The following is an 18,716-nucleotide window of genomic DNA, read 5'->3' as shown; positions in this document are numbered from 1 at the left end:
TAATTTATATTTAAAGCGGCAATTCACAACACATGTCATGTCAAGGCACTTTACAGTTCACCAGATCATACAGTCAAATTGAGTCAAAGTTTTCTATCTAAGGAAAACCAGTTTATTGCATCGACTCATTGACTAGAATGCAATCCCTCACACTAAGCATGCTTGTAGCGACAGCGGAGAGGAAAAACTCCCTTTTAAAAGAAAGAGAAACCTCCAGCAGAACCAGGCTCAGTGTGAACGGCCATCTGTCGAGGCCGACTGGGGTTCAAGGAGACAGAGGCAGAGATTCAAAAAGCAACTGCGAAAGGGAGCCCCATCCAGGAAACACACAGCCAGGCAGACGAGCTCCGAGCCAACTCCTATGTCAGAGGATGAAGAGAGCACACCCAGCTAGTCATAGTCAAAGAAACAGGACTACACTGAAAAATAGGCATATCTCAAACATCTATAAACAAAGGTGTTGATGGCAGCAGCACAGCTGATATTCCTCTCCAGAATTGTGTCACAGCCAAACAGGAACAGATGAGGTGAAGGTACAATGAGGAAAAGCAGAGAGAGTATAACATTAGAGATTGAACAAACAGACTCTGCAGAGTGGGAGAATAAGGATAGAATGAAGCAAAATGATGAAATAGGGGGTTCCCATGTCCTCCAGAAGTCTAAACCTATAGCAGCATAACTATAGATAGCTCAGGATAACCTGAGCCACTCTACCTAAAAGCTTTATCAAAAAGCAAAGTTTTAAGCCTAGCTTTAAAAGTAGACAGGGTGTCTGCCTCACTGATTAAAACTGGTAGTTGGTTCCACAGGAGAGGAGCCTGATAACGAAAAGATCTGCCTCCCATTCTACTTTCAGAATTTCTTGAAACCACTAGTAAACCTGCAGATTGACAGCGAAGTGCTCTGTTAGGGACATAAGGAACAATCAGATCTCTGATATAAGATGGAGCTTGGCCATTTAAGGCTTTATATGTGAGGATGAGAATTTTAAATTCTATTCTTGATTTAACAGGAAGCCAATGAAGAGAAGCCAGGATAGGAGAGATATGATATCTGTTTTTAATTTTCATCAGAACTCTGGCTGCAGCATTTCGGATTAGTTGAATGGTTTTAACTACAGTTTGTGGACTTCCTGATAGTAAAGAATTACAATAGTTCAGCCTTGAAGTAACAAATGCATGGACTAGTTTCTCAGCATCACCCCTGGACAGGATATTTCTAATTTTTGGAATATTCCTCAGATGAAAGAAGGAAATTCTAGAAACCTCTTTTATATGGGATTTAAATGACAGGTTCTGATCAAAAATAACACCAAGATTTTTTACCTTATTATCTGAAATCAAATTCAAAGACTCTGGTCCAAGTACAGATACAAGTCCATTATCTGAGACCATGAGAATATCATTAGCAACCTTCACCAGAGCTGTTTCAGTGCTATGATGAGCTCTAAAGCCAGATTGAAACTCTTCATCATTGATGTATGTTTTCGCACAATTGTTTGGCAACTACTTTTTCAAGAATTTTAGATAACAAAGGAAAATTGGATATAGGTCTATAATTGACCAAGTCATCTGGATCAAGAGATAGTTTCTTAAGCAAAGGTTTAATTACAGCAACTGTAAAAGCCTTTGGTACATATCCCTGTAACAGAGATAGATTAATCACATCTAAAATGGAGGAGGAGATCAAAGGAAATACTTCCTTAAATAACCTGTTTGGAACTGGATCTGACATACACGTTGAAGGCTATACAAGTTGAAGGCTTAGATGAAGGCAATAGTTTTGCTAACTCTGAAAGTTAAACTGGATCTAAGCAGACTCTATGGCTACCTCAAATGCTGCCTTACCTTCCAGAGATAAAACAATCATACTTAGAGGAGTGCTAATGATGTTATTTTTAATAAGATCAATCTTATTTATAAAGAATCTCATAAAATCATTACTGCTAAGAGCAGGTGGAATGGACGGTTCAACAGAGCTATGGCTCTGTGTGAGTTTGGCAACTGTATTAAAAACTATATCTAGGATTATTCTTATTCTCCTCTATTAATGGGGAGAAATATGCTACTCTTGCTTTACAAAGAGTCCTCTTTTACAGCAGTAAACTATTTTTGCAGACTAGGTAGGATTCCCGTAGGACTGCACGATTTTCTCTCCAGTTTCCTAGCATTTTGCTTCAAAGTGCGCAGCTCTGCATTAAACCAAGGAGCCAGCCCTTTGTTTTTAACGTTTTTCATTTTCAAAGGGGCTGCATTGTCTAAGGCAGTACACAGAGAACAAGCAACCCAATAACCCCAAAAAGAAACCATAGAGACATACAGGTACAGTTTAGTATTATTTTATATCCTCTGAGCTCTTTGATTCATGTTGAGGTCAGATGAACATACAATGAACAGAAATTGTAGTCATTTGGAGAACTTTGTGCTATTTTTTTGTACTTTCATATCAATGGCTCTGGATGTTTGAATTGATAATAGCTGCAACTATGTATGTTTTGGAGTAGAGAAACTTGACTGGACTACACAGATCTGACTTCAATGTGATCAACTTTTGGATGAAATAGAACAGATGCTCAATGTCTATTTTTCGCATCTAAAGATTTCTTTGCAGCAATCCCTGATATGGAGCATCCATGTAAAATAAACCAATTCTTACAAAATATTCATTTAAAATTTCCCACAGGCCATGCAAGGAATACAAGACATATATAGCAGAAGACCTTATAGTCAGATACGCCTAATATAATTTACTACTAAAAGCCGATACCTTATCATCACAAGAAGTACCACAAAATACCATTTGAATTGTTAAACGTGGTAGTATCATGGTGAAGGGGGAGGAAGTTTGCCAAAGTCATGAGAGAAATTTGATGAGGATACAAACGTAGCAATCCTTGAAATAAAGCTGTTATAGAGGCCAAAATGACTTCAGACTGGGGATGGGTTTCCATCAAGGCAACAACACTAAAGATACAGCCAGAGCCGCAACAGAATTGTTTAGAATTCAAATAAACAAACGGATCCGGCTGAAGTTTGCATCCGATTGTTATTTTAATAACAGAATTTGAATCATTGATTGTTGCTACTATACTTTCAAAAACTACAACATGCCCTAAAAGAGCCAATTAAGTAAGGGATGTAATAGAAAGCAGATATGAATTCCTTATACAAAACAAAGGAGTTGTTGTAGCCACATTGTTTGCCAAAACGGAAGCTACAGTCCTAGCTTTCGCCAACTTCGGCTTCTTGCCTTGAAATATCTGTTCATAAAAGCAATAAAAATTCCTAGGAAAATCCGAAACATTAAATTGATCACCATTCTAGTCTGAACCATGAATGTACAAATAACAAATGGCAATACAAAAACTGCAACATACCATTACAGATATCCCTCATGTCCCTTCAGCTTCTGTTGTTCATCTTTTCCTGATGAAATTCCACTGTTTTCATTCTGTTGTACTGTATGAGCTCATCTACAGTTCATTTTTCCCTTGTTTTTCCATTCTCCTGCCCTGAGTGTCAGCGATTCAGCAAAGCCTGATGAGTTTATGCTCTGAAACCTCTTATATGAGGTTGAAACAGTCTTTACCTTTTCAAAAACACATTCTGGAACCCGACTGGGCTCTGAGTCGTGTTGGTGAAAAGGCCTTATAGTGTCCTCGTTCCTCAACACTTGAAGCAGACCTTGTTTGATGTTCCATGTTCATTCGCTCTCAAATTATGAGGTAGGGACACAGCCTTAATGGTTTGCGCAATGTTACAACTGTGGAAGGCACCTGGATTGTACAGAGGAAGTTTAAACAATAATGGTCCACATGCCCTACACATTAATTATGTGGTTTAGGGCAGTCCTTAATGTGGGGGACCTTCCATGAGAACGCGCTAACAGGAGGTTAGTACTTAGGATTCATGGAGTCATGAGTCGATACAATTAGCTTTTTTTCCTTAGATAGACAAACTTAGAGCCCATCTGACTATATGATCTAATTGAATGTTCTCTGTAGAATCCCTTGTGATTTAACACCTCGCTGGACCGATCCGTAGTGCCAGCATGCTTCAAGTCTGTCACCATCATTCCGGTCCCACAGGAGCCTCAGGTCACCTCACTCAATGATTACCGGCATGTCGCATCGACTCCAATCATGAGGAAGTGCTTTGAAAGGCTGGTTAAAGAACACATCGTCTCCAGTCTCCCCCCAGCATTCGACCCGCTCCAGTTCGCCTACGGACAGAACACCTCCACGGAGGACACCATCTCTTCTGCTCTCCACCTGAGCCTGGCACACCTGGAGGAGAAGAACACCCACTTGCGGTTATTGTTCCTGGACGTCAGTTCAGCTTCCAACAACATCACCCCACAGCATCTGATGGGCCAACTGGAACAGCTGGGCTTCAATACACCCCTCTGCAATTGTCTGCTAGACTTCCTCAGAGACGTCAGTCAGTCCGGGATGGACAGAACACCACTGATCACCACTGGTCATCAGTATAAGCACAGGCTCCCCTCAGGGCTGTGCCTGAGCCCCCTGCTGTTCACCCTGATGACACCTGACTGCGCCCCAGGTTCACCACCAATCACATCGTGAAGTTTGCAGACGACACCACGGTGGTGGGCCTCATCAGAGAGGACAACGACAAGAACTGTATAAAGGAAGTACAGCAGTTGGTGGACTGGTGCAAAGATAACAGCCTGATCCTGAATTGGAAAAGACAAAGGAGATCATCTTTGACTTCAGGAAGAACCGGTCTAACCATGGGCGTAGGTTTGCATAGGGACCATGGGGACATGTCCATACCAAAATTTTGAACCGACCTAATTGTCCCGACCAATAATTGGATGTGAGCAACATGTTTATAATTTACAGCAGTAGTTGTTGCAGCAGTGGCTTCTTTTCCTCTCGCAGCTCCTCTGCCTGGTCTCTCCAGTCCCTTTCATGTAGCAGCGCATGGAACTGTGCTGCGCTGTTTAACTCAACTCTCACTGGTTGTTCTGCCTTAAGTTCCGCCTTCTCTCTCTCTGATTGGCTGTTTTCTAGTCCGGTGTGCTTGGAGCACAACATTGAAAATGTATTCACACTAGAATGCAGCGGTTACTACAATTAATATTAGGCTACAAAACTAGTCCCAATAAAAAAAAATGAATATCATGTACACTAAAAAACAAAAACCTTTTTTTTCTTTTATAAAACGAAATATTCTGAGTCAGCCAGGAGTTCTGAAGACTGTTGGAAAAATGGGCAAATAAAGGCTGTAAGCCATCAACATTTCTGATTCTTAGCCACAGCCAACTAAAAAAGAAAATGTGAGGGTTTCCTTTTTACCGATATTAAGTTGATATTACTGTTTTATTTTTTTTTTGTTTTAATTTTTACAATTTTGATACAATAACTGATCTAAGTGGGTTGCTCTGTGGGGAAAGGCACATTTTACATTTATATTACTGTATGTTTTAAAGTCTCTATACTCCAGTTAATGATGAATCACTTACTAAATTAGTTGACGATTATTGAAATAATCAATAATATGATTCATTTTTTTCAGCCCCAGATGAAATACATGAAATTGGCTACAGAGAGTAACTACAGCCCAGATGTTCAACTTTTATAGTGAAGTTAATATTTTAATGAATGTATTATTTTGCTTGATACAGAGAGAGAATAGTAGGTACAAATATTAGAGTGGGGTTTAACTCTGCACAATTCTGTATCTTCAAAAGAAAATACTGTATTTACCTTTTCTCTTAGTCGTTCAAATGAAACCGTTTTCAAAGTGGAAAACAGTCCTAATTCCACATTCATCAGAGCCGGTGATACTTCAAACATTGATAAACAGCATCTAATGAGTGTAGAGCTTATAACATTTTTATTAATGGAGCAAAATGTTGCTTTTCTCTTTTAACAATGAATTCCTCTTATCAGTACGGATGCTCACATCGAGCATAAAAAAGGGCATGCATATAGCATAGCACCAATGACACCAGACCAATAGTGTCCCTACCATAGTTCAAATCAGACCTACGCCCTTGGGTCTAACCACGCTCCACTGATCATCAACATCTCAGCTGTAGAGGTGGTCAGCAAGACCAAATTCCTGGGGGTGCACATCACAGACATCATCAACTGCACTATGAACACCACCTCACTGGTCAAAAGGGCACAGAAGTGCATGAACTTCCTGCGAAGAATGAGGAGAGCCCACCTGCCCCCACCCATCCTCATCACCTTCTACAGAAGCACCATAGGGAGCGTTCTCCCTGCTGCTCTCTGGAAACAGGCTTCGAAGCATCCGATGCAGGTCCAGCAGGTTCCATAACAGTTTCTTCCCCACTTCCATTGGAATGCTAAATGTTGTATAAAGTGAGGTTATAAAAAACAAAACAACCAACTCATAAACAGTCGTATGTTGACATTTATCACTGCTGCTTGCTTTTTATCAAAATGTCTCGAGAGCTGTATAGAACGTAATTTCTTTTTGTATACTCTTTGTGTGTACAAAATGACAATAAAGTCTAAGAAGAAAAACCCGCCCCATGTTACAGAAAACCCTCCAAAATCAAAATAACTCTCTATTTTTTTTTTTTACATTTGCCTGGACATTAAATCCCAATGACCGAAATAGTTTTGTGCCAGTTTTATAACGTAGCCATGCTAATCAGAAAGTAACAACTGTAGTTTAGTGGTAGCATTTGAACATACAACACAAAAATCATAAAACCAATGTATGGGTCAAAGATGTATAAATATCTTCTGACCGCTCCGACATCCATGCAGCGCCGCTGGTGTAGTGGTATCATGCAAGATTCCCATTCTTGCGACCCGGGTTCGATTCCCGGGCGGCGCACACTTTTTATTTTCCACAGAGATATGTGCTTTTCAAAGTAGCAGATTTCACTCCTACAATTAGAAATGCACAAGAAATGCGTTTCAAGAATTTTTTTTTTACTGTAGCAAACCCATTGTGTTATCTCTCAAAATGAAGGTAACCAATTAACAAAAAATGACTCGGGCTCATTTTGTAATGTAACAGTGTGTGAAATTTCAGTGGATGTAAAACAGATGTGGACACGCATCTTTGTGTGCGTGAAGGAGCGCTCGATTTTTCTCCTTTCAGCGCGCTTGTAGTTTGACGTTACTGACGCTGCTCCTCCGCCATCTTCAACTTCCTATTGTTTGCATCAGACGGAGAGAGGGGGCTGTATGCTGCAAGCGAGACACCAGAGTCGGACACGGCTTTTTCGTTGAACCGAAGATATACCACCTGTGCTCCAGGTATTTCGGGTTCAGTCCAGACCTGTTGTATGTCACTGGAATAAAGCCCCCTCCCAGGACTCGACCACTGAACCCCGACGATGGACGACGAGCAGCCTAGAACCTTGTGAGTAACAGTGGCCCAGGCTATGTCCTGGAATGCCCAGGCTTCGTCTAGTTATTGCAAAAATGTTTCCACGTTGTTACAATTAGGAAGATATACACCTTTGCAATTTAACGGACTGTTTCCCCCCCCCCAATTTCTTTTGTTTCCATTTGTCACCGACGCAACCTTGAAAGGAACAAAAATATTTTTTGAGTAAATCTGACTAAAAGCGTTAATTGTAATTGCGACTAAAATATATGGGAACACTTTAAATTGATACTGAGTAGCTAGCTAGATCTAGAATTAGCTAAAGATATAACACAATGTGTTACATATCCAGCAATAAGGTTTATATTAACAACAACTATTGTGTTTTAAAAAATAGATGTGATGTTTCTGAAATATCAACTAGTTTGTTTAAAGTTTAGTTATATCCAAAATTTAACCCGAGGCCTGTTTCGACCGGTTAGCGAGATCTTTAGCCTAGCTAGCTAGCAGACGAGCCACGTCAACGCGCTCATAGACCACAACGGGCACCCCTGACTTACAGGGTGGTCTTTTTAAGAATTAGGGTTAGTTGTGGAGAATATAATCTATCCCCATCTTAACTGTTCATTATTATTTAGTTTATACTTTTGTTTACATCAGAAATTGCTGTGAATGTTGCTATCCCGGTGAACTAGCCTTTGTTTGCGTGCTACTTCCTGTTTAGCAGAGACTCAGTTCGACCATTTCTCTCTGTCTTCGTAGGTATGTAGGAAATCTGTCCAGGGATGTCACTGAGCCCCTCATTCTACAGGTCTTCCAACAGATAGGGCCCTGCAAGAGCTGTAAAATGATCAATGATGTAAGTGGGTTTTTCAACCATATTTTATACATAAAAACGTCAAATGACTAAATACTAGAGGTGCACCAGTGGTCGATTTTTAACCTGAAACTTATAGTTTTTGTATGTTGTGAGTCCTTTTAGCTCATATAAATTTCTTTAAACAAACTAAAACGAGCAATATTGTTTCAAACTCACGGTTAGTTCATTATTAACTATCTTCCTTAAAAGGTCACTGTCACATAAAGCTGTTTTCTATTTATTCAAATAGAAAACAGCTTCCCAGGCTGGATGAAATCAGTCATATTAACAAGTGGAGCAGGGACAAAATGCCTTGTGTGTGTGTGAGAGCTTCCTGCATTCCCCAACTTTACAATTAAAGGTTATGTGTTTCGATAAAGAAACACATTAAATATTAAAATGCTAAAGATGGTTCCAAACAATCTTTAGGTTTTTTTTAATCAGGGCTGGCCACCGGATTCTGGGTGTTTTACCTGTGGAATAGGTTCAAATCCGTTGCTAATGTTGATAACTCATTTAGGTTGATCTTAGGAACAACTCTGATCGTTATCAGCCCTGGTTAGGGTTAGTCAAGCATTAAATTGGTCCTTTTCTATTACTGACTATTTTCTATGTGCATCTCTAGTATATACCTGCTGCTATGTTTCAGGTAAAGCAGACCTGACACACCAGGCTGCTGTGAGTTATTTGCAATTGGTAAAATATTGATTTTTGATTAATGGTCTCTACTATTGACAGACTGCTGGAAATGATCCATACTGCTTTGTGGAGTTCTATGATCACAGGCATGCTGCTGCCTCATTGGCAGCCATGAATGGAAGGAAAATTTTGGGTAAGGTAAGCTATCGTATCTACAGGGTGAGTGGGGATTGGGCATGAAGAACCTGGGTATTACAGAAGAAAAAATACCATTTTATAGATGTACTTTACCATGGATTATTCATGCAGAACATGATTAGGGAAATTAAGATTGATTATTTGAATTATAAGTACTTTAGAATATAGCCGTGAAGTTGGATCTGATTATATTTATTTCTTGTCTGGGTGAAGTATAAGAAATGAAAACTTAACATCTTAATATTTTATGGTCAAAAATATGTTTTACTCCATTGTTTCATATAGCCAAGTTATCAAAACAGTGAAGTAAACTGCAAACAGTTTAAGTTCTTAAATCATAAAGGTGTGTTTCAGCCAATTTTTGAGGTAGTCTTATTGGGAAAGTTTTACTTTTTAGTGTAAACATACTCCATCTGATGCCTTCTTTCTCTGTTTTGCTTTGCAGGAGGTGAAAGTGAACTGGGCAACAACACCATCCAGCCAGAAAAAAGACACAAGCAGTAAGTACCTGTGCCTCATGGTGGGGGTCTTCCAATACCGTTGAAATAAATCAAGTAGCATGCTGGTCAAGATTCTCAGTCATCCAGGTCATAGTCATTCCGAAAAAAGAAAATTAAAAACAATCCACTGGACTTTGTCTCCAATTTTGAAGACGTTTTGCTTCCCTTCCCACCCGGGAAGCTTTTTCAATTCAAAACATTTTTGAATTGAAAAAGCTTCCTGGGTGGGAAATCAGGTAGCAGGTAAAAAAAGAATAGAAAGTCTGTGAATGTTTTTTTTTTTTTTTTCAGTAACTATTGTGAGCAGATTTTCTGGTGTGCTCTGTTGAGAAAGGGGAAAAAAAAATTAACAGCTTTAAAACTTTCCCCCTTATAGATCACTTTCATGTCTTCGTTGGAGACCTCAGTCCAGAGATAACAACTGAAGACGTCAAAGCTGCCTTTGCTCCTTTCGGCAGGATATCGTAAGTGTAAAGCTCTAAACGGGTTGATACCTTTATTGAAACAGTCTTAAATACTCCTCTGATACCAGAAAGCCACACATCGTCCATTCCTGCTAGGCTAGTGATAGTTTGTCAATCCCTTTAAATAAAAGTTAAAGTTGTGCTAGTTCAGTATGCTCTTATTGGATTCTGCACATAGGTTTCTATACGTACAATATCCGTCCTAAGTTAAGAACAACTATAAAGCTTTTTTTTTTTTACAGAGTAATTTCCTTTTATGACCAGAATAAAATAAAATGTTTCACTTACATTTTTTAAATGTTGAGGTATCAGTTAGCCATTACTCTTGTAAACAAGTTCTGATGTTATTACAATTTAAATAAGGCATACTGGCCATACAATAATTTTACATCTTTCTTTATTTTATACAGCACAGGTTAGAGGTCTAACTATCTCAATATGTCAATCCTTAGTGTAATAACTTATCCACAGATATTTGTTTGCACATTATTGGTAAGTGGCACTTTAACGACATGTCTTGTTGGGTCTCTTCTTGGTGATCATGGCTTTTTTTTGTCTCTGACATTTGTTTTTGTAATTGAGCTTCTGGAAATAAATTGTATACCTTTGAATATAGTTTATTCTGTCTCTAAGTGTTGCCACATTTGTAAGGTAAATTGTCTTGTGTGTTGAGTGGCAGAGATGAGAATTTGCTATGAAAAATGTGTGGAAACCTGTCTGCTAAATGGGTTTTTAACAGAGTAATTGAGTGGGGCAGCATCTTCCTAACTTTAAAAACACATCTGGGGACCATTAAAGGCAGGGTTGATGAGGAGAGGAAAGGGAAAGTAGCAATCTTGTATTTCCTCTCCTAGGGAAGAAGCTTCGTCCTACAAATTGTGTAAGCAGAGGTTCTTTAATCACAGATTAATTTGGGAATGTAGAGAGTTAAATAAATAATCTGCTGTATACAGTTTTAGTTGTTGTGCTGCTTGTACAACACTGATGTTGGAACTGTGCTAAGGACTTGTTTTTTTGTCAACAGAGATGCTCGAGTTGTGAAGGATATGGCTACAGGGAAATCTAAAGGCTATGGCTTTGTGTCTTTTTTCAATAAATGGGTAAGGAGTCATCATTGTTGTAACTAGCATAGTTGGTCATCCCATAGGAAGCATCGTTGTTTATTTAAAACGCAGCTTTCTATGGAGAGCTTTGTGGTTCCTGCCTTTAGGTGGAATTTTAGATGATAACCTGATTGTTTCTTCCAGGATGCAGAGAATGCCATTCAGCACATGGGGGGACAGTGGTTAGGTGGGAGACAGATACGAACCAACTGGGCCACAAGAAAGCCCCCTGCTCCGAAGGCCACCTATGAAAGTTAGTAGATGTTGTTTATTTTTTGAGGATTCCTGGATATGTTGAAGTGACACACAAGTAATGTTTATCATTTGCCTTCCAGCAAACTCCAAGCACCTATCCTTTGATGACGTCATGAGCCAGTCAAGCCCCAGTAACTGCACTGTGTATTGTGGCGGGGTCAGCACAGGGCTCACGGGTTGGTAATGTAATCAGCAAACATTGCTGTTTGTTTAGCTCTAGTTCGGCAGCTTCTTTTTAGTAACATTTAAAACTTGTTGTTGTGTAAACTTGTTTTAAATGTTACTAAAATGTTTTAACATTTGAATGTTTTTGATGAGCTCTGAGCTTTTAAATACACTTTCACTTCGATTTCATGCATTTTGATATTATTGGAGCACTTCAGAGGCAGGCTTTCTGAAATATTGAAAAGCTGTTTAATAACTATACTATGCATTAGGCTTTGCAGTGAGACCCATTCAGCCATTAAGTTTAGAATATGTTGGTTTAATTCTCTCACCAATGAATCATAAACCATTTGGGTGCAGGGAAATATTTGCTTGTGCATCTAGATGTTGAAACAGAAAATTGCACCAGTGAAAGAAGTCAGTCCAGAGTCCTTCCAGTAATCATTTTGTGACCCACCAAACACCTGATCAAGGTTATTAATGCTTCTTTTTGCTTTCCTTTCAGAGCAACTGATGAGACAGACCTTCTCTCCTTTTGGACAGATCATGGAAGTCAGAGTTTTTCCAGATAAAGGCTATTCGTTCGTGAGGTGTGTTGAAATGTGAAATGCAACGGTGTAATCCTTGTACCATTGGAACACATTATATGCCAATGTACAAAGCGGAGCTTTTTTGTCTTTGCTTAAACTTTGACTTGGCTCTGTTCAAAGCAGTGATTCTCGTCTGGCTGAAATCTTTTGGCATTTCTTTCTTTTTCGCTGTAAACTGTCTACTGACACCTAGTGGATACATCTAAAAATATTAAGATAGATTTTCCACAATTCCATTCTCCAATGATCTTGTTTCCAGGTTTAACTCCCATGAAGCAGCAGCCCATGCAATTGTGTCTGTCAATGGTTCTTCAATTGAGGGTCACGTAGTGAAGTGCTATTGGGGTAAAGAGACACCAGACATGATGAACTCCATGCAGCCGATGTCGGTGCCACAGGTAAGGCTGCTACATAATAACAGCATCTCTGCCAGACAGTGACTTCACCTGCTTCCTTTTGAGGGTTATAACAGTTCATCCACATGTCGGCAGTTATTATTTAGGTCTGTGTAGGTGTAATCAGTCATAGTGTATGATGGCATAAAAAGACTATTGTCCATGCTGCTGTAAAACTGCCTTTGTGGTCTTTCCACCTAAACCACGTTTGTTTTTTTGTCTTGCTTGGTTTTTTTTATTCTCATACAAGTTTAACAAATCAGTTGTGTGTTATGATGTGTATGTCACACCAGGAAGTGACAATATCAACATTTAACATTAGTTTAAATATTTACTAACACTCTAAAGATTCTCTGAAACAGTTGTAGCTTGACTACCCCGACGTTTCAACCAAATACTTCCACAGATTCCATATGGAGTGTGATGAGAAAGAAGTGAAAAGAAAGTCAGCCAGATGTGGGAATGAAACATCATGACTTTAGTTTATGTTTTTAGTACCAAAGGCATATTTGTACTAATCTTCTCTAGCCTGGCAGCATAAGCAATCATTGCATATTTAAGGAGAGAGACTGCTGTGCGTTTCTATATTGGCTATTGCTGTGGTCTGTATTACTAAACGACCCACAGCTGCTTCTTCCGCCATGTTTTTAAATGTCTCACCGTATCTAAAATAACTCTCATTTACAGTTTTGCACTTTGTTGAGGATTTATTATTTATGTGTATAGTATCAATTTTGAGAAAAATGTTGTTGTTTTTCTTGTGTTATTACAAAATGGTGTGTTTAAAATGATTTTTACTTTTAAAAGCTGTAGGTTTTCTTAGAGAATGATTTGGAAAGAGGACAAGTGGTTAGAATAATAAAACATTTCATGGGCAAGGTTTATACTAATTTATGACATATAAGATAAAGCTCCAAGCTGGTGTTTTGTAAACACAGTTTTATAAATATGTACAGTCATATTTGATGCACGTTTTGTTTTAACTTGCAAAAATGCAATAAATGATTTAGGTCATTAAGAAGTTGTGATTTTTTTCCAAGTTGACAATTTAACAGTAAAAGACTAAGTAGAATCAATGCTCACTCAGTGATGTCATCACATTCACAGACATGCTTTAAGCAGCAGAGGCAGCCGATTTTCATGCAAAGTCTGGGATTAAAGTGCATCAAACTTTCAAGCTCTCCAGCTATGAGTCGACTCTGTTTGATTAAATTGCCCTGTTGATTTATTGTTTATTGTAAAAAACAAGATCCCATCATCTGTCACCAAAAGTGGGACGAGTTAGATGGGGAAGGAAAATCCAACTATAGATAAACTCTGGAATAAACAAGACTTGATATAAACAAGACATGTTTGTCATTTGAAAATGCTTTAAGTTTAATTAATGTTTACATATTTTATTACATGTAAAGAATAGTTTTACTGTACAGATAATGTTATAAAAGTAAACTCTTAAAGGAATAGTACACCCAAAACATGACTAGCCTTCATTTTCTACTCACCCCCATGCTGAACAACACTCTGGAGTACTTTTTTGATATCTCAAATGCATCTGGAGATCTGGGAGGCTTCTTGCTGTCTGCTGACATTCAAATAATGGAGGTCCATAGCGCACAAGGCAGAAGCTCCATAAAAGTCCACAAAAACGTGTCAATATTCCTCCATACTGCTCGTCCAATGTATTCCAAGTGTCCTGAGTGGGTAGCGTCCATAATTTACTCGAAACAAAGTCATTTACAATGTTTTTAGAGCATAAACAGTAGTGTATAGGATTTCCTAAAAGCGTGCGCCTGCGAGTTCACGACTTTACGGAAACCGCGGCAGACCAAACCAGATGAAAGTGCGCATTCAGCGTCTGCTCTGCCGATAATGCAAGCGTAGAAAAAGAAATGTGCTGTTTACCTGTGCAAAGAAAGAAACAACGAAAGAAAAATGTCTGAGGACTTCAGTGGTGAGGAAGAGCATGAGTTCTTTGCCGAGCTGAATGCGCACTTTCATCTGGTGTGGTTTGCCGCGGTTTCCGTAGCGTCGTGAACTCGCAGGCGCGAGCTTTCAGGAAATCCTATACACTACTGTTTATGCTCTAAAAACATTCTGAATGACTTCGTTTCGAGTAAATTATGGACGCTACCCACTCAGGACACTTGGAATACATTGGACGAGCAGTATGGAGGAATATTGACACGTTTTTTGTGGACTTTTATGGACCTTTCTGCCTCGGGCACCATAGACCTCCATTATTTGAATGTCAGCAGACAGCAAGAAGCCTCCCAGATCTCCAGATGCATTTGAGATATCAAAAAAGTACTCCAGAGTGTTGTTCAGCATGGGGGTGAGTAGAAAATGAAGGCTAATCATGTTTTGGGTGTACTATTCCTTTAATGGAGACAAATTTTAAATAATTGCATTCTTCCTTAAATAAGTAGAAAAATATCAGCAGAAAAGTTGGAAGTTTGGATCTGGGGCGTAATCATTTTATTTCTAAGGAATCTTTTTTCTGTTTTTCACTCAGCAGCAGAACAAGATTGGCTTTGCTGCAGCCCAGCCTTACAATCAGTGGGGCCAATGGTACGGCAACGGGCCCCAGATCAGCCAGTATGTCCCTAACGGGTGGCAGGTCCCCACTTATGGTGTCTACAGTCAGGCCTGGAACCAGCAGGGCTTTAAGTAAGTAGCACGATGGCCACAGGGCTGCTCTGCACCACCCTCTCCTACTTCAGCACCACAGGATTCACCTTCGAGACTGAGGCAGCAAGAACCACCTCTGGCCACAGGAGGGAGCAGCCTCCACCATCACCCCTCCCTCATTCACCCCAGCCTGCTCCCTCCTGCCTTCACCATTCACTCCCCCTTCTCATCCTCATCTCTAGAAGATTAAGAAACAAGCACACACTTTGACCCTGTATGAACAGAAATTCTGTTGACATGAACACTTCAGGGTTGTATCCCTGCTTGCTGTAGATGACTAATTATGTTTTTCTAAGAAGCGTGTTCCAAAGTCCTTTGTTCTTTCAATTTCCCCCCTAAGTACCCCAGTGCATAAAAAATAAAGTTTAAAGCAATTAAACTTCCACTGACAGTAAAACAATTTCTGTTGGTCCAAACTGTCCTTTCAAGCTGTTTGATTATTTATGCCCATTCATGCCATAGCATTTTACATTTTCTTTAGTTCATTTCTACTTTTTTCTTTTTTTTTTTTGATTTGGTCTGAATATGGATGTCACTGAGTCTTACCTTGTGGGTTTTCAGTGGGTTTTTTAGATCATCTATGTGCAGTGCAGTGTGCACTCTATCATAATAAAGAAAAGCTGAAAGTCTAAGATTGCCTAATAGCTGTATTAATTCATCCTACTTTAAGGTGAAAGGTAAATGCATGTATGTAAATATAAAAATCTGTGACTGTCTCCACTTGAAACCTGAAGGTAAAATTTATTGCATTCAGATGCTGGACTTGCTTTTATCTTCATAATTGATCGGTAGGATTTTAAAAGGCATCCTGTGAACTGGAGTCTTAAATAATTTGTTCATATGTAGGAGTAAGGCCTGCCAGCTGAAGTGAACTTCATTCCCACGTGAAGCGAAGGAGGGGGGGTGTATTATTTAGCTTGCTGTGCTAAGCCTCTATGCTTTTTGTCTGCTTGTTTACCCATCAAACGAAAACCTTCTCTTTTCATGTCTGTTTAATTTTGTTGCAAACTTTATTTTTTATGATTAATTCTTCCCTCCTCACCTTCACCACCTTCTTGTCCTGACTCTAACCTGTTCAAGTCCCAGTAACTTAAGAAACATCTTTTTGCTCCCTATCGTCTCTTCTAACCTGCTGGCATTTTGTCTTTCTGTCTCTCTCTCTCTCTCTCCCTCTCCCTGTACCTCTTCTTTTGCAGTCACTTACCGGCCAGTGCTGGGTGGACTGGCATGAGCGCCATCAGTAACGGTGGGGTTATGGAGCCTACACAGGGATTGAATGGGAGTATGCTAGCCAACCAGCCTGGCATGGGAGCCGCAGGATACCCCACACACTGATAGGTGGGCAGGGTGGGAGATTGCCGGCAAACAGCCGGTTATTGGCTGACCGGTGCCCTGCGGGTACGTTTACCATCACCCCAGTTTGTGGCAGGACTATGAGACTTTACAGGATGTAGAACCTAACGGGAAGGTTGACATCCGAGAAATGTAAATCGTTTTTCGTGGGGGGAGGGGGGCTGAGGTAACACGAGCCAGGGGCAGGGATTTGACCCACACAGGTATTTATACCCATTGATGGTTGGAAAACTGGCCATGATCCAGGGTTCTTACCTTTTTAAGTTAACTGTAAATGAGTATAAAACTGTAAAAAAGAAACTTTTGAAATGTTCCGTTTTCTGGGTTTTACAAACTGCTTCCATTTTCACGTTTATGCTTTGAAAGCCACCAAAAGGTGGTTATCTTCCTCCCCAAGAAACTGACGGGAAATATAATTTGTGAACTGAAGTGATTGAAAAATGGATACTTTTTTTTTTTTCTTAGATTAAAACAATTGCAGGGATTTGTGTCACTGCTGTTTCTTGGTAAAGGCAGGTAAATATTGCACAGCTTTTCTCCTCGTACTTAGATTTGGTTACATGGCGCATTTCCTTCTGCATTACATTCCTCCTTCCGATCTTTTCTGACGGCCTCAAATTCTTCTTCCCACATGTAAATAACTATCAACTGACTTCATTTGGAACAATGTATGTTAAAATGCTACTGTTAACTGTGGGTGCTTGCTTTTCAGTTTTGTTTTGATAATTCAACAGCTAATTCCAACATTGTTTGTAGCAGAGTGGCACTATTTAAATGTCACTGGTACAGTGAACACAATTCTTCCATGCAGGGATAAGACAGCATTGCCATGCAGTGCATACTTAAATCAAATGTTTAAAAATGAATATGTATGTTTGAAACTTTTTTTTTTTTAAATATCTATTGAAACGCCAGTATTTTATAATGAAACTGAGTGGATTCAACTTCTACCGTTCATTTTGCCACAGAAATGGACAGACCTACATTGTAACTGTTGCCTTATAGAGCTGGTTTCTTTTAGCTGACAAGATACTTTTTAATTAGGCAGTGCCTACAGACATTTTCATGCCCTTTTTGTTTAGAATGATGTTCAGCCCTGAGAACTGTTGACTCTGCTACTGTAATCAATGTTTTCCTTTTATTTTTATTTTTTTTTTGCTTTGTCCAATTAAAATGCTAATGCACACATAAACCACCCTGTGCTTGCTTTCTTTCTTCAGTTTTGACTTGGAGATGATAATGTTTGTTCTGAAAAATAGATTTGAGTGTTATAGTTATTAAACACATATTTCTTCTTTGATAATGAGCCAAAAAAAAATCATGTTTAAGCATTTTGAAACCCACCCTTTATTTAAAAAAAAAAAAAAAGGCAACATCTGTTAGCATGTCTAAACAATAGGTGTATGCATTTTAGGTAATGAGAAGTTTTCCAAATCTATCAAACTCCTCCAAGCCAATATGTTTGAGAACCTTCTTTCCTGTATTTACAGCTGTAGGTCTTGGAGTGTCCCTCTTTCAGATTAACGTTTGTTAAAAAGTGGAAACTGCTCAGGTTTAACCAGACCGAATAAAGTTCTGGATTCTGTTCTTGAGTGCCTGGATTCCACGTTGATTCCAGAACTGTTGACAAATAACCTGAAGTGTGTTTGCTATCTGCATCATCTCATTTCTTCTGCTGATTCTACATAAAATTCTTAAACACAACTGGATGATATCACTTTATAGCTGAGTGTAGAAGACGAGAAATGCTCTGCTGCTAATGTACCGAGCCAAGTATTTCCATTTGTATTAAGACAAAATCTAGGAAAACCTTTTGCTGCAGCAGACTTGTGATTGGGTTAGAGGCTCACTTTCGAGAAAAAGCTACCTTAAAGCCGCTGTCAAAGCTAAAATATACCTTTAAATTGTCTGTTGGTTAAGAGTGGTCAAGTTAAAGGTCACCTTGCTCCAAATAAAATTCTACAACTGGAAAAATAAACTCATGGATATAAAACTTCTCAGAAGCTCAAAACAAAATAGGGACAAGTTAAAGTATTAGGAACACTTTCATATTAGGAATTTTGCTAGATCTTACTCTTGACTTTGAGAGCTGAACATAAACAGGCCTGATTACATCTTTTTTCTTTCTAGAAGAGTTGTGATCAAAAATCTGATGATTAGTCCCCAG

The 18,716-nt window shown here is 39.1% G+C and overlaps 1 protein-coding gene and 1 non-coding gene across 3 annotated transcripts; both read left to right on the top strand.

Moving 5' to 3' along the window:
• Positions 1 to 6,768: 6,768 nt before the first annotated feature.
• trnag-ccc lies at positions 6,769 to 6,839 on the top strand. The gene has a single exon. It is a non-coding gene; the product is annotated as a tRNA-Gly (tRNA).
• A 295-nt stretch (positions 6,840 to 7,134) lies between these two features.
• Positions 7,135 to 17,741, top strand: LOC119775602 (nucleolysin TIA-1-like). Of its 2 annotated transcripts, none has more exons than XM_038273641.1 (12): positions 7,135 to 7,373; positions 8,103 to 8,199; positions 8,938 to 9,036; positions 9,482 to 9,536; positions 9,913 to 10,000; positions 11,025 to 11,100; positions 11,248 to 11,356; positions 11,439 to 11,534; positions 12,029 to 12,113; positions 12,373 to 12,511; positions 15,024 to 15,175; positions 16,393 to 17,741. In XM_038273641.1, exons 1-12 carry the CDS (start codon positions 7,348 to 7,350, stop codon positions 16,529 to 16,531), a joined length of 1,161 nt encoding a protein of 386 aa, XP_038129569.1. In that variant the 5' UTR covers positions 7,135 to 7,347; the 3' UTR covers positions 16,532 to 17,741. The 2 variants fall into 2 exon arrangements, with proteins under 2 accessions (XP_038129569.1, XP_038129568.1); XM_038273640.1 differs by having other exon boundaries at positions 7,137 to 7,373; positions 15,021 to 15,175.
• The last annotated feature ends 975 nt before the right edge of the window (positions 17,742 to 18,716 follow it).

Source organism: Cyprinodon tularosa, unplaced genomic scaffold, assembly GCF_016077235.1.
Source record: "Cyprinodon tularosa strain WSP-4 unplaced genomic scaffold, ASM1607723v1 ctg880, whole genome shotgun sequence".
NCBI classification, from domain to species: Eukaryota; Metazoa; Chordata; class Actinopteri; order Cyprinodontiformes; family Cyprinodontidae; genus Cyprinodon; species Cyprinodon tularosa.
Note: the sequence above shows the minus strand (reverse complement) of the source record. Positions and strands in the feature narration are given on the sequence as shown.

Excerpts from the sequence above, each read along its gene's own strand:
- LOC119775602 (XM_038273640.1), top strand. The coding sequence starts at position 7,348 with ATGGACGACGAGCAGCCTAGAACCTT. Across the intron at positions 7,374-8,102 it reads GACGAGCAGCCTAGAACCTT|GTATGTAGGAAATCTGTCCA; the intron begins GTGAGTAACAGT and ends CTGTCTTCGTAG. Across the intron at positions 12,114-12,372 it reads AAAGGCTATTCGTTCGTGAG|GTTTAACTCCCATGAAGCAG; the intron begins GTGTGTTGAAAT and ends TCTTGTTTCCAG.